This window comes from Camelus ferus, chromosome 32 (genome assembly GCF_009834535.1).
Source record: "Camelus ferus isolate YT-003-E chromosome 32, BCGSAC_Cfer_1.0, whole genome shotgun sequence".
NCBI classification, from domain to species: domain Eukaryota; kingdom Metazoa; phylum Chordata; class Mammalia; order Artiodactyla; family Camelidae; genus Camelus; species Camelus ferus.
The window spans coordinates 11,079,731-11,095,231 of record NC_045727.1 but is presented as its reverse complement, the minus strand read 5'-3'; the positions used below and the strand labels follow the sequence as shown (position 1 = coordinate 11,095,231).

General features: G+C 49.7%; 1 protein-coding gene across 1 annotated transcript in view; it reads left to right on the top strand.

The window, feature by feature from the left end:
- Window positions 1-15,501, top strand: part of MAPK1 (mitogen-activated protein kinase 1) — a 71,522-nt gene that overhangs the window by 48,829 nt on the left and 7,192 nt on the right. The window contains exons 4-8 of the mRNA XM_032471841.1: window positions 764-880; window positions 4,807-4,921; window positions 5,217-5,348; window positions 12,460-12,569; window positions 14,234-14,359. Of these exons, the coding sequence (XP_032327732.1) occupies window positions 764-880; window positions 4,807-4,921; window positions 5,217-5,348; window positions 12,460-12,569; window positions 14,234-14,350 (591 nt within the window). The 3' untranslated portion in view covers window positions 14,351-14,359. The remainder of the gene's footprint in view (window positions 1-763; window positions 881-4,806; window positions 4,922-5,216; window positions 5,349-12,459; window positions 12,570-14,233; window positions 14,360-15,501) is intronic.

Below are 15,501 nucleotides of genomic sequence, written 5' to 3'. Positions count from 1 at the left end.
CAGGGGCCAAGGAGTAGGTATCCTGCAGTTGGATGGGGCTAAATGTGCTGTCGTTACTTTTTTTTTTTTGGTGGGAGGTAAGTAGGCTTTAATTAATTAATTAATTTTAATGGAGGCAGTGGGGATTGAACCCAGGACCTTGTGCATGCTAAGCTCACGCTCTACCACTGAGCTATACCCACCCCTCTCACCACCCCTGTAGTTAACGTTTTGTATGTAGTGGAGCCTGGAATATCACCAGCATCTCGGAGGATGAGGGCCAGGTGAAAGGCCAGCAGGTACTTTTGTGAGTCAGGAGAATTAGAAGCTGTATTTTTTTTTTTTTAAAATTCATCTTCTATATGTGAAGCATCTACTGAAGCTTCAGGAGTGGGTCTGACTACACGGAGGAAGCAGGAGGACCCTGAGGGCAGCGAGCTGGCAGGAAATGAAGTCAGAGAAGGAGAGTGTGTGCAGGCTGAGGAGCCGATCCTGGCCGTGACCTCCCTAAGAACGCGGCAGGAGGGGCTGGTTTTGGTGACTTTATTTCTATGTAGAATGGTTTCATCAGTTAACCTAAGCCTGACTGCTGTGGGATAAGCAGATAGTGTTTGGAGGGTTGTGAGGATGAGAGTGAGTCTGTAGATTTCTAGCCACGCGCCTGCCACATCGTAAGGCGGCAGGTCCTCACTGTCATTGTTGCTGTGGTTTTCTCCATGTTTACGATGCTTGATGTTAAACTACTTAGACTCTCTAAGAAAGTGTCCGTTTTTTTCTCTCTCAGATCTGTGACTTTGGTTTGGCCCGTGTTGCGGATCCGGACCATGACCACACAGGGTTCCTGACGGAGTACGTAGCCACGCGCTGGTACCGGGCTCCGGAAATTATGTTAAATTCCAAGGTAAGGACCAAGTTTGCATAAACAGAAAACCAGGAGGCAGAAGCACTTTGGATGTGGGTTGCAGTGAGCCTCCCTCTCAGGCAGCCTGTTTGCAGCCAGGCTGGGGCTTGGCCAGTCTGGTCAGAGCCAGAGCACCGTCTTAGTTTGCTGTTCAGTGCTGAACTTCTGGGCCCTGGGTTTTGGCCTTTCCGCCTCAGCTGGGGTAATGCTGACCTGTTGTGGAACTGAAGGAGGTGCCTGTCTGGTGGCTGTGACAATGCATGCTCCATGTCCAACCCCTCGGTCAGCTCTTCTGAAGTCTTGCCCGGGGCAGCCATCACTCCTGGGCTGTCGCTGCCGGGGCGGGCTGGGTTTGTGTGGGGTCGTCCGATAGCCTGCGTTCCTGGAAGGGCAGACAGAGCTTTGCTGTGAAGGTCAGGTTTATCTGATGATGAAGAATGCTTCTTTAGCCAAATTAGACCGTGATTTGAGGAAAACATAGGTGTGGAAAAACAAGAACTATTACAGTTCTCAGAATTGTGAGCTGGTCCTGCTTCCACGTGACGTGCGTCTAGGTCACAGGCACCCTCTTTTAACCAGTCTGTGTCTGGTCCTGAGAAATGATTGAAAAATTTATAAAAGCCAGAAAAAGTGAAGTATGGAGTCTTTGTTAGGTTTGTGAGCAAGGTGGTGAACGTTGCGGGCTGCCGTGGAGATGTGTGTTTGTAACACGTCATCTGCAGATAGCATTTGAATAAGGTGTCAGATTTGAGAGTTCAGGGGGCCTGACATACTTCCTGTATCCAGTATCTCAGGGTTGAGATTCTCGAACTTCCATCTAGCATAATGGAACATTAAGATACATGAAGAAAGTTGTACAAATAGACATTGGCCCTCGTGTTGAGATGTAGGAGCCAGAAAGCATCCTGGGAGTCTGGTGGGGGCGGAGGAAGGGAACAGGTACTCCCTTCCTCCGTCCTTTATGAGCAAGAGGGCTGGGGGTGAACGCCGGATGGCTGCTGTGAGGACATGGAATTCCTTTAAAGCAGTTCATTTTTCTTGGAATCATACATTTGTTCATTTTAGCAATAAAAGTAAAATCCCATTAAAATAAATCCCATTGTAAACAAGGATTTAGTGAAACAGGTATTTCAAAGAGAAAACTGCTGTATGGATTGCCTTCTAGTCCGTATGACGAATAAGCCACTCACCTGGTTCTGCCTGCCGACTGGCCATCTGGCCCGCTGGAGGGAGCCGTGGGCGCGCTCTGCATCCTGGTGTCCTTGCTCTGCATCCTGGTGGCCTCGTGCTCCCGCAGGCCTCTGTCCTGACTCAGTGCTCCTGTCTTCACTTCTCGTCCTCCTCCAGGGACGCAGCCAGGAGGGTGGCCTCTGCTGAAAACTGAATCTGAGTCCTTTTCTATTTGCAGCCTGTCTAGCCTGAGAATGCTGCTTCCAGTAAGGCAGTCAGGGTTTTCTGTTGACTAGAGCATTTTCAGTCCTGTGGGAGAACTGAGTGTGCAGTGAGCTCCAGTGTTCCCCTAGGTTCTCAAGTCACTACTAAAGTACTTCCGCCCCCTGCCTTGTGTCAGACCCTCTGACATTCTACCAACATAAACTAGCACTGCTCCTAGACTAACACTGGGAGTGTCCTGATCCTCCTTAAAGGGGGTGGGGGTGCTTTCCCCTCGGCCGCAGCGCCCTGGTGCATGCACCGAAGATGGCCAGCGTTCGTTCAGTGACGGCTCAGTCGTGCACCCCCCCCCCCAGTAAAGTCCTCTACTCCTGTTTGTGCTTTGCTTTCAGTCTGTGATCTGATCTGGTTTCAGGCCCCATGCTCTTCTGGGACGGTCCTTCCACCCTTCCTGTCTTCATGCTGGCTGCTTTGCCAAGTGTGGGTGTGTTGCTTTGTGGAATGGTTCGCATTCTGAGTTCTTGGGACGGGTTTCTCCTCCTGAGGGGCTTTAGGCCACACTTTGCTGGCACAAACCCGCGGATTCTTGGAAGCCACATGAGTGAAGTTTCTGTTTCTGCAGCCTGACTCCCCAGTGCCTCCGACGGTTATTGTATTAAGATTTGCAAAATGTGATTTTCTACATATATTGTTGATTAATTTTAAAAATTAACTTATTTTAAAACAAATGTTAAAGTAGCTATTCCTCATTTTAAACTGTTTTCCACAACAAAAACATTTTAGTGAGAAGACTGATGTTTTCATTTTGCAGATCTCTTCATTGACTGTCTTAATCTGAAAATTGCTAGTCTCAGCTGGTTCTGCACTCAGTCTGACACATGTCATTTTGGTTTAAGTTATTGAGGAAAGGTCTTCACGCGTCATTGGAAAAGGGACTGTGGGTAGTGTTGCAGCTGCCTGTGGCTCTTTGGTGCCACACAGAATCTAGCAGCAAGGGGTTAATTGGACTGTGGAGTCTGAAGCAATGTCAGTGAACCCTTTGCCCTGTTTTACTGAAACCCATTGCTCTACCTGACACTTAGACCCAGGCGTGATTTTGTAAGGCCGAGCGTATGGAAAATACTGGTTCATTGTGTTGCGCGGATCCTGACTGTTGACACACTTCCTGTGTGATACCGAGCCACGCCGGGTAGCCTCTAGGAATGCCCCCTGCACACATGTGGAGAGGAAAACAGAATCACGGTAGTGGCTTGAAAAGGAGCATCACCTCTCAGATCCTGAGCGGGAGGTCACGCGGGGCTCTGGACCCCCTTGCGGGGCTGCTGGGTCCAACTCCAGGACCCCTCGCCTCCGGTGTAGGCTCACCACCTCTTTGTCCTGTGTCCCATTTGCTTTCTCTTTCTCTGTGTGTGTGTTTAGTTCTCTGAGTCACTTGAGAATAAATTGTGGGCGCACCCTTTACAACTGAACATTTCAGTGTGTGTTTTACTCCTAAGGACAGTGGCTTGAGTGTTCCCCGGGGACATTGGATCATGTTTAGTGACATTTTTGGCTCTTGGTGCTGCCAGCATCAAGTGGTCAGAGGTTGGAGCTGCTGCTGAGCGCCCTGCCCCTCGCAGGACGGCCCGGCCACAAGGACTGTCCAGCCCGATAGGGCCACAAACAGCTGACCCCGTAGCTGGCGCCCAACTGGGGCTCAGAGTTTGGACAATGTCCTCGTGGTAAGCCTTACAGCTCCCCCCTCCCGCCCCCCCCCCCCATTCAGGCTCACACGTTGTTTCCGTCTACTTTAGTCTGAAGTAGTTCCTCAGCCGTCCTGGCCTTGATGCTTTGGAAGGGTGCGGGTCCACTGTCCTGCAGCACGTGCCTCAGTTCTGTGTCGCATGTTTGGGTGTGAATACCACAGGGTGGCGGCCTCCTCCTGGTGGGAGCTCAGCACGCGTGAGGTCTTGGGTGAAGTCCCTGGTACCTCCACTGGAAGGAAAGAAGTACATACCTGTAAAATGAATAGAAAAAGAAGATAAGAAATAGAGATTAGTAAAAAATGTGATGAAGCCAGCAAACTTTTTTTCCCTCAGAGATCAAGGGTTTAAAAAAATGATTTGCAACATGGATGAAGATATTCTGGAAACGCAGCAGTGCCCTTTCTTTTGAGTTGGTTTCCAGAATGAGTAAGTGGGCCACAAATGTCCTAGAGCAACGGTTGTTACTCCTTTTTCCAGCTTCGGCTTAAAAGGATTCTAATTCCTTCTCTCAAATTATTTGAAAAAAGAAAGGAAGTATACTTAAGAAATTCTGGTCGAATTATAAGTTAATGCACTTTGAGGAGAGAAATGAAATCAAGTAATCTCTTGGTTGCTTAGCGTCTTAAAAGAAAGCCACGCGACTGTTTGTCTGTCTGTGCTCTCTTCATTTATTTTTGAATTACAGAGCCCAAGGGGAGGTTGACACCCCGCAGCCCTGCCTGTCACTAGGGTAGCCTTGTGTCGTGGGGCCCGCGATGTCATTCTCCATCTTCTCTCCCTTCCCTGCAGGGCTACACCAAGTCCATTGACATTTGGTCTGTAGGCTGCATCCTGGCAGAGATGCTGTCCAACAGGCCCATCTTCCCGGGGAAGCACTATCTCGACCAGCTGAACCACATTCTGGGTAAGGCTCCTGAGCACATGGGGCGCTAGGTGTCCCCAGTTCGCCTGCCCAGTTTACATCAGAGTACTTCACGATGTTAAGAAGAGGTCTAGCAATGCTTTCACCTGTGATAGAATGAGCTTTTGGTCTTCCTTGATGTGAAACATTAAGGACCCTCGTAAAAACTTGATACAGAAGGTAACGGGGAGGGGGTGGAAGACACGAGAATGTCAGGGTCTGTCTGCCCCGCTGCGGGTGCTGCGCAGGTGCTTTACCTCCGTCTCCACCCCTGACAGCTGGCTGTTCTCTCTGATAGGTATTCTCGGATCCCCGTCACAGGAAGACCTGAACTGTATTATAAATTTAAAAGCTAGAAACTACTTGCTTTCTCTTCCACACAAAAATAAGGTGCCGTGGAACAGGCTGTTCCCAAATGCTGACTCCAAAGGTAAATATTATTTCATTCATTATTTTTCTGAGGCTTAGCCTTCTATTTGTTTGTTGGTTCTATTTCTTAAGTGGGTGGGCCCCTAGCCTGCGGCTCTTGGGCAGGGCCTTACTTGGGGCTCACTCGCCACTGCTTTCTAACCTTTGATTTAGGAGTGGTGGCCATGGGGTCAGGGGGTCTGCAGGTGACTGTCTGGTTCTTCACCTTTTAGTTTCTTTGCTGCTTTTTAACTTGGATCAAGTTCATTTTTTTAGGTTCACATTGTCATTGATGCTTTTTAAAGTCGGGTTTATATGAGTAGTTACGTTTAGGTTGTGTAAGCCTTTGAGTTTTAACAAACCTATACAGTCCTGCAGCCGCCACCACAGTCAAGACCCTGAGCGTTCCCATCATCCCCAAAAGTTGCCTTGTCCCTTTGGAGTCAGTTTCCATGCCTCATCCCCAACAGTCTCTGAGCTGATTTTTGTCCCTGTAGTTGTGCCTTCTACACAATGTCACAGACACGCAGCCTCCTGTGTCTGGGTTCTTCCACTCAGCATGACGCATCTGAGATTAAGATTTATCCACACTGGTGCCTGTGTCAGTCTCCTCAGCAAGTGGTGCTGGAACAATTAGACATCTCTGTGCAAGGGGAAAAAAACTGAACTAAAAATGGAACATAGACCTAAATGTAAGGACTAAAACTATAAAACTTTGAGAAGTAAACAGGGTAGAATCCTCGTGACCTTAGGTTAGGTGAGGATTTCCTAATATAACACCTTAAGAGCGTGAAAAAAGTGAGTATATTCGATTCTAGTCTTTGCTATTTTGTAAGTTAAGTTTAATAATTAGATTAGCCTCATTCTCATTTAACGTGTATCCGTTACATATATTAGGCAGCTATTTTTTTTGAACTTTACATTGATATAAAAGTATGGTAGGCAGAATAATGACCCCATCCCCGAAGACATCTGCATCCTAATCTCCAGAATCCGAATCCATAGTTGGGTCCATGGCAAAAGGGAGTGGGGTGGCTCATCACTGACTTCAGATGGGGAGCCAGTCTCACCCCCGGGGACCAGAGAGCAGCTCGCCGGCACATGGGTGCTGGGCCTGCCATGTCTATCTGCCTGCACAACGTGATATTTTTACCAAAATTTGACTTTATTAGGAAAGCTAACATTTTTTGGTTAAAAAAAAAAAAGTTTCAAAAATCAGGAAATTTTTTTATTGAAGTATATAATTGGTTTACAATGTTGTGTTAATTTCTAGTGTACAGCATGGTGATTTAGTTATATAGATACATAAAGACTTTTATTTTTTACATTTTAAAAAATATTTATTTATGTAAAATTCTTTTATAATTAATTCCCTAATGGTTGCTGTTCATAGAATTGTATCTTGAGCATCCATATGTGTATACATGTTTTTAAACCTAACAGTGGTCTACTTAGTTGTTGAATGTAAGTGTTGACCTGAGCCAAGTTCCAGGAACACTTGGTGCTTAAAAGAATAAGAAATAGTCTTTATCACCAGGACCCACAATAACATTTAACGTTTGCTCTACCAGCACGTGTACAGCATCTGCCTGTTAAGTTAGTTACATGATGACGTCGTGCATTGTGATTGCAGGACTTCTTAGAGTAGAACTTTACACACGTTGCACGTATCACTGTTAGACTGGCTTGTGTGCTGCGGCGTCCCAGGTGTGTTTCCTAGACCTGGTTCCTGAGCTGCCTTGTACAGAGTTGTGTAGTTAACAAAACTGCGTAATTGAGACTTCAGGAAAAGGAGAACTCTCAGGCTTTCCTTCTGTGTGTTCCCTCACTGTTTCCTGTAGTTAGTCATGATCTGCATTAAATGATTTCTGAGGCTTTTTTTTTTAAGCTTATTTTCTTTAGGTGTTAAGGTCATGAACTTTGAGGTTGGTTCATTCAGATAATAGTTAACAGCACTCAAGTAGAGTGACTTGAAATGCAGGCATTGGGTGGATTTAGTGAAGACTCGGGGAAGGAATGCACTCGGAATGGGGTGAAAGGCGGGCAGGCAGCGTCCCGTGTTGAGAGCGTCAGCTGTGAGCGTGGTTCAGTCTGCAGCCCGGCCAGTTAGTAGTGTGTGCCCTGTGGACAAACTGCTCAGCCTCGCTGGGCCTCTGTTTTCCCAGTTATAAAACAGGGCTAGTGTTAGTAGCTGCGTCACCAGGTTGTGTGAACATCAGACCACTGGCACTGCTAGGTCTAGATTCTGAGATCTCAAGACTGAAACTTCGTCATTTAAGTATCCGAGTTCTGTCTGTCTCCATGGTTACTGAGAACGGCTGCATAGTGTTCCCTTCTCTCTTGCTGCAACACCACCCACTCTGCAGCCTGGGGCCTTCAGACAGCCTCCGTGTGACACTGACATGTGAAACACACAAGGAGTTTGGTGAAACAAAACGCAAGTGTCTCTAGGTTAGCTGGCGCCTTGTGAAATGAGATGCAGAGGAGGACCTTACTAAGGTTAACCCTTACTACCCACAAAACCCACCAGCACGCACTTGCTTGTAGGTCCACGTTCTGGGCGCAGCTGGGGAGTCTGCTTCGCTCACCTCAGCCTGTGTGGCCTTGAGGGGCCTCACAGCATCTTGCAGCTGGTTCATTTCCACGCCGTGACCCTCCGCCAGCGGGAGACTGGCTGGGCGGCTCCTGAGGCAACAGCATCCCAGAAGGGCCAGAGCAGACGCTCAGGGCCTCTCAGGGTCTCAGGACAGCACGTTTCTGCCACGTCTGCTACTTGGGACACATCACAAGTTCAGCCCAGATCCAAGAAGGAGAAATAACCCACCCACTATGGCAAGAGCTGCAGAGACTTGGGGGCGGGATGTAATCTGCCACTAGGTTGCTTCTGGGTTTTACTGTAATATATGTAAATACGTTCACTTACTAAATAGAGGAGTGTCTTTTTTGAGGCCCTGGACATAGGACAGCAGTAAGATAGGTTTAAGAACCTGTATGCATGTAGCTGAAAGTTCAGATTGGCATGAAAATGACAAAGAAATGAATGGCAGACCTTGGGGAACTGAGGAGATGGAAACTTTCAAGCTGAAACACTGGTGCTTTTAACTCTGGTTAATAATAGTTCACAGAAAAACAAATGTGTCTCTTTTTAAAAAAATTTGGGGGGGGTAATTAGGTTTACTTATTTATTTTTAGAGGAGGTACTGGGGACTGAACCCAGGACCTTGTGCACCCTAAGTTGTGCTCTACTATCTGAGCTATACCCTACCCCCGTAAGTGTCTCTTAAATATAGAAAAAGGTGCCCATTTTTATTCATTATATGCGGTATGAACACTGAAAGGTCAGTAGTGGCATTTTTTCCACTCATCACAGTAGCAGGAATCAGGAGGCCGGCCGGACACCCCTGCGGTCAGGCTTGGCGCAGCTGATGAGGAGCAGGCCGGTGGGTCTCTCTGTGTCAGCAGTCGGGCAGCTCTGTCACATGTTTTGTTCCAGAGCTCTGGGCATTGAACCTTTGGGCTTGCCAGCTGAGTAGGAGGAGATGGGGTGCTTCCATTTGTGTCTCTTTAATTAGGAGTGAGGTTGGATGTTTTTCTACGTTTCTTGGAAATTTCTGACTACTGAGTCCCTTAAACCAGTAGTATCCTAGGTTTCTCTTCAAAGGAATCTAGGATTCTCTCCAAAATTACTGCAGTGAGGGGGAAGAAATGATTATTATTCAGCAGATGGTACTGGGTTAGTTGAATAGCTGTTTGGAAAAAAACAGTTTAAATCATTATTCACACATCAAAGTGAATCCAAAAGAATTGATGATTAAATGCTTTTTAAAAAGTCATACTGTTAAAAAGTAACAATATTTGGCATAGTCAGTATTTTTCTGCTCTCTGCATGAAAATAAGAAAATCTTCCTAAGCTTTAAAAAGAAACCAAGAAGACAGACATAAAAGAAAGAAACAGATTTAATCACATAAAAGTTTAAAATTTAAACCCAGTCAGGTGTGGACGAGAGGGATAAAATGTTCTGAACTGAGTAACATTTGAAGGTTCCCCGTCCTGTTCTGTTGGAGGCTGCGCACAGCGTGAGGCCATATGCCTGGAGTTGGCTTCCTGAATAGAGACTTGGGCACCACCACTTAGGTCTGTGATTTTGGACAAATCAGGAGGATGAGGACACAGCCTGTCTGCCACATGCTGAGTGCTGTGGTTTCCCCAGAGGAAAGTGCTGTGCGGGTGTTTGAATCATGAGCTGAATTAGCTACTTTTTTAAATCGATCCTTGGTGGTTTGTAGGAACAGGGCTTAGAGGTCAGGAGGTCTGAGAAGCACTGGTGTGGTGCAGTCTGCACAGGTGGCCCTTCCTCTGGCCCTGCTCAGAAATTCGAGCTGAAGAGGAGTGACAGATGGCCTTGATCTAGGACCAGAGCTTTGCCAGGTGGGTAAGATGGACCTGGAATGCTGCTGGAGAGCCGGTCAGGGGACCCACCCCAGGTCTGGCAGGCTGGGAGGGAGAAGGGACTGCCGGGCCAGAAGGGTGGGTCCACGTTTCTGCACAGCCACCGGAGGTAAAGGAAGGTAGGGCTCTGGGGGGCCACCAGGGAGAGAGTTGGAGACCATGGTCAGATGTCACCCTGGCCTCAAGGGGACTTCCAGTCTTTTCGGGGAAGTGACATCTGTCCAAGGAGGCATGTGCCCAGGCAACATGGTTCCTGGCATCTGAGCGCTGCTGCGGATGCCAGGTGGTGGGGGCGGGACAGCCAGGCGCTTGGAGTGCGGGGTCAGCACTGCCAGCTGCTCACCGTTTCTCGCTTTCCCTCTGAAGTCGAGAATAACACAGAAATAGCACTTGGAGTAAAAGGAGGCTAGAGATGCAGTTATTTTTCAAGAGGCAAAAAAAAAAACCTCTCTTCCTCTGAAGTTGTTGCCTGGAGGTTTAAAGGCCTAGGATTTAACTGGAAGGAGCAGAAAGTTCTGTTTTAGATGCGCTTCAGCTGCAGAGCAGCCTGTTCGTTGCCTTGGAGTGTGTCCTGCGTAGTGTCAGCAGGATGTGGGGGTTAGGAGTAACATCGTCACAGTCTGACTGTGGCTAGGCCCTCGACTTCGCCTGACCCGGATCTTGTCTGTCTTGCCTCCAGAAAGTCTGTGGGGATGTGTCTCAGCTTTGGGGGAGGGTGATTGGGAGCAGGAAGTGAGGCAACTTGGTCCCCGTGTTAGGGATGGTAAGACGGTCCACCCGTCTGCCTGGGCTGCTGTGGGATGCAGGTGTGAGCCCAGGTCCCCAAGTTCCTGCCGTCCCGCGGCACTGTCCTGCCCCTTGCGGGGCTCCTCTGAACCCCGCCCATCTCAGGGCCTCTCAGACCCCCTGTCTTCTGCTGCCCAGACTGGCCTCCATCAGTGGCCAGACATGGCTGGACTCCTGAGAGCCACCTCTGCTCTGAAAAGTTCTCCAGCCTGTAAACCAGATGTCTTTGCCGTCCGATTTCCTAACGTGTGCTTGTATGTTGTAAAGACGACAGAGGAAAAGTTAACTTGAAAATGTACTCTCTGTAGAAATTCATTATGTGTGTGCTTTAAGGAAAAAAAAGCTACTGCTTTTCACAGTTCACTTTATGCACATGAGAAAAGTCCTTTATCTGTGGAATTTCTCATTATGTCCCACATGGTTTACATGTTGGTTATCTCCTAATTGAAGATGGATGGGGTGGTGTGTGGGGAAATCGCAGAGCTGAGCACACATGTGCATCCACATATGCACGCCTGCACCCACATATGCACCCGCCCTGTGACCTCGGGCAGCAGGGTGCCCCTGCCACAGCTGCTCTCTGGGTGGGACACTGTTTGTCGGAGTGGGTAAAGTTCACGTACTCATTTTTAGTGGAGGTACTGGAAATTGAACCCAGGACCTGGTGTATGCTAAGCGTGCACTCTACCACTGAGCTATACCCTCCTCGCCAAGAACACATTCTTACAGTGAATACACAACTAAAGTGATCTTTTCTGTCCTCTTCTGCCCCTGGAGCTCAGTGGCACGTGCTAATGTGCAGGGGGATGAGCTCGATGACCGGATGAGAAGTCACCACTGTGGGGGCCGAGGCTTTACTAAGGACATGCCAGTGTTTCTGGTTTTGTTAGTGTCAAAATGTTCTCTGAAAACGTGTTCTTGCTGCTACCTAGTAGTTTCTCAGACTTGTTTGTTGGAGCCCTTGGACTTCTCAGGGGTGTCTCAGGGCCGTGAGCACCACTGGTCTGAGGTTCATCAAAGAAAAGGAGAGATTTTTAAAAGGAGCCCCCCCCTTTGTGAGCTCTTTACCGGAACAACGATGTCTTTTCCGGCACGTGTTCTTTCTCACTGAAACCTCCTCCTGACACAAAGTACAAGAAGTGTTTTCTCACACTGCCTTTAACCTTGTCCCAGCCGCTGTCAGCCACGCCCTTCGGCTGCCCTCTTGGCCTGAGCTGGTGCCTGGGGGCCAGTGGGCTGGGCTGTTGATTAGCCGTCCCTCTGCCTCATCCCTGTTGGTCCCACACTTGCTCCCTTTACTGCACTGTCAGCGTGGAAGACGTGTTCAGGGCTGACTGCCGGCCGGGTGGAGGGAACACCTTTAGTTTGGGGCTTTGGAGAAAGACGCCAAGCTGCAGAGTAGGCTGGGAGGCTGGTGCTTCACAGGTGACTGTCAGCCAGGACCTGGACAGGGGAGACTGAAACCACATGGGAGGACCAGTGACCTTGGAGGCAGAGGCCTTCTCTGTATGTTGAGGGATAAACTGACTGTTGCAGGAGTGACTTCGGAGTTGACTGAAGGGAAGTACATGCACGAGACCTCTGCTCTTGGCCCCGCAGAGCGGAGCAGACCGGAGCAGTGATTCAGGGCTGGTCCAGGCTTTGTAGGTTCGGATCCTGGTCTTCCGCATTCAGCCTTTTCTAAGCATGCACCTTGCTGCATCTGGTCTGCTCCCGTCAGGTGGTGGTGTGAGGAGTCTGGAGACAGAACAGCAACCCGTGGGGGCGGCTGCGCTCCCCATGGCCCCGCTCATGCAGCTTAGCTGTTGGTGGGGTTGTTTACCTAAACAGGAAATGGGACAGATTTCAGTGGCTATGCCTTTGGCTTCTCACTGCTGCACACCCGTTCTCTTTGTAGCTCTGGATCTACTGGACAAGATGCTGACATTCAACCCCCACAAGAGGATTGAAGTGGAGCAGGCTCTGGCTCACCCGTACCTGGAGCAGTACTATGACCCAAGTGACGAGGTAAAAGCCCTGAGGCCACCACAGCCATGTCCCCCAGCTGGGGGGCCCCTGCACAGGGTGGGGCTGGGGAGCACAGGAGGACAGGATCAAGGCTGGAGACCGTCATCATGGTCTGTGGCAGCAGAGGCACCGACCGCAGTGGCCGCCCTGAGGGGGAGAGGAGGTGGATACCTGCTGGGGAGCAGCTGGGTCAGTGGGGGCCCCAGTCCCTTGGGACTTGGTACTTCATGTCCTCCCTGGAGACACGAGGCTGTCATGTGAGGAGTGACCCACCCAGGGCCAGGCTCCCGTGCACGCTGGACGTCCCAGGGACATGCCCCGTGTCGTGTTCTCTCTAGGAAGGGCCCAGCTCCTTGGGTCTTTGCTTCTTCTGGGGGCTCAGTTTTGCCTTCTTTCTCTGAGGATAACCAAGAAAATGCAGTAAGAACCAAAAGTTTGGCTCCTTCTAGTATGATGAGTATGCAGGTGATGGGCCTTCATAGTCCTGTTTAAAAAGGGAGAACCAGGTAGAGTGTGTTAAAGGGAACTCGAGGAGGAAAGGAAAGATAACGGTGGACGAGGAGAGCTGATAGTGAAAGAAGGAAGAAGTCGGGAGAGGAAGCGTTTCTCAGTCACTTCCCCAGAGATGAGTGAGGCCCCCTGCGAAGGTGCGACCCCAGGGTGCATGACGGGCAGCGCTGAGCATGGGGCTGGGGCTCTTCCTCGCCCTGTGAGCTGGACGTTCCTAAGCCCCGGGTCCTAATCCCAGGCCAGGTGGTGCCCCAGAGTCAGAGGGAGCGGGAGGGGTAAACGGATGGCATGTGGAGGGTCTATAGGAGGGTGGCTGCGTCTCGTTCTGTTGTCCCCTTTTCAAGAGGCCAAAACTTAGTGCAGTTTGGGGTCCCTGTTTCCTTCCCCTTAAGGCCTGGTGTCAGGATTCCACGGGGAAGGTCAGGGAGGGCTAGGCGTCCACTCACCGACAGCAGTGTGGCCGTCAGGTCAGCTCTGCACCATGGCATCATTCAGGGCTTCTGACATTGAAATATAAGCATTAATAGACTGATTTCATCTGTTATCATCGAGTATGCACGTACTTAATTAGCTCTGATTATAGAGAGAGTACTGAAAAATGAAAACTTGCAGAAAAATACAAGAAAGATCACTTTGTAGTTTTGTCACTCAGTTATAATTATTAAAATTTTGGAATGTTTCCTTTTCGGTCTTACATTTCTATATCTAAATTTTAAAAATAAGCAGGGTTCATTTCGTTGAACAAATGTGGGCATGTTCCCACAATGTCACTCTTCCGTGCAGCTTCGTTTCTAATGGCTCCTTACTGTTTCTTCATCTAAAGATACTGTAATGAATTTAATCAGAGGCATTTACTTTGAGGATCAGGGGTTTGATGGTGTAAACAGCCCCCCACCAGCAGCAGCTCCCCAACAGCAGCAGGTTTCTGAGATTTCAATACACAGTAAAGTAAAACATTTGAAATATATTTGGGGAAACCTTGAGATGGACGCTGCTACTCCTCATGCTTTGTCCAGTGCCGTGGGCAGCGCAATGCGCCCTGCAGACGCCCACGCCGGCGTGTGGAGTCCAGCCCCTGAGCCGCGCTCGTCCCATGAAGCAGTGAACAGTTGCCTAAGACATAACCACTTTTGTCTAAATGTTGTCTTTTCAAGCCCATCGCTGAAGCACCGTTCAAGTTTGACATGGAGTTGGATGATTTGCCCAAGGAAAAGCTCAAAGAACTCATTTTTGAGGAGACCGCTAGATTCCAGCCAGGATACAGATCTTAAATTTGTCAGGTACTTGGAGCTTTACCTGTAAACAAATCCTCGCAAGGGAGAGCGAGCAGAGATAAAATGTCATTAGAAAAAGAGGAACGCTTGTGGGTCTGCATGGGAGTTTGTGGGCCTCGGTGTGCTGGACAGTGCAGGTTGTTGGCCGATTATTTTTTTTTAAGTGTTAAAAAAAAAAAGGAAATGCAAATCTTGTTTTTAGAGAATATATGAATGGGGAGAGAACAGGGCTTGTGTTAGAAGTCTGGAGATGGAGAGCTGTGACCACAGCGCAGTGGTACTGGAGTTGGAGGAACGGGTCCTGCCATGGTGGGTGTCGGGGTTCTTCACCGACATTTGTTCCATCCTCTCCTGCCTGCTCCTTTCAGCTCTTCATAGATTGGGGTCAGGCGGGGGGTTGGTCCCTGGTTGACTGTTGGTCTAGTCCAGGCTCAAGAGCAGGAGCTGCTCAAGGTGTTTCAAAGCGAGGGCGGGTGTGTAATCGGTCAGAAGGCACCGGAGGGTGGAGGGCCGCCTGCAGCTTGGGCCCCGCAGGAGGCCGTGCCTCTAGGAGAAGGGACATGTGTGAGCTGCGTGCGGGATCCGCAGGCAGGGCGGAGCTGGAACCACAGCTGGTAGAGTATCACCATCACCAAGGAGGGGTCAGGAGTCCTGACTGCCACCCATGCAAGGGATCTGAGGGCCTGCAGTCACGCCACCATCGAGTGCCTCTGAAACCCGGGGCTGCCCCTTCTGTAAAGCCATGTGTCACTCGATGCAGAAGAAAGAAGAAACCGTGGCTTTTCCGCTTGACACCGGGCATGGACAGTCTGACCAGAAACTGCCACCAGGGACGTGCCGCAGTGCGGCAGCCCTGCTGATCACAGCACAGGATAGAAGGACAGAGTGTGGCCGAGGTCCGGGCTGGGGCGGACGGCGGTACTGACGGAGGATGGCTGACATCAGAGCAGGAAGGGTCGCGGGAGAGGGTGGCAGTGGGGCTTGCAGACCAGAGGCTCAGACCGGGGTGGTGGTGGGAGATGCAGCGACCCCAGGGGAAAGCGGAGAGCAGACCGAAGAGACCCGACTCCTAGCCCGGCAGCTGGAGGTGGGGGTAAACCCTTGCTTGGACATACCCTAAAGGGCAGGCTCCAAGCCAGGCAGCGTTG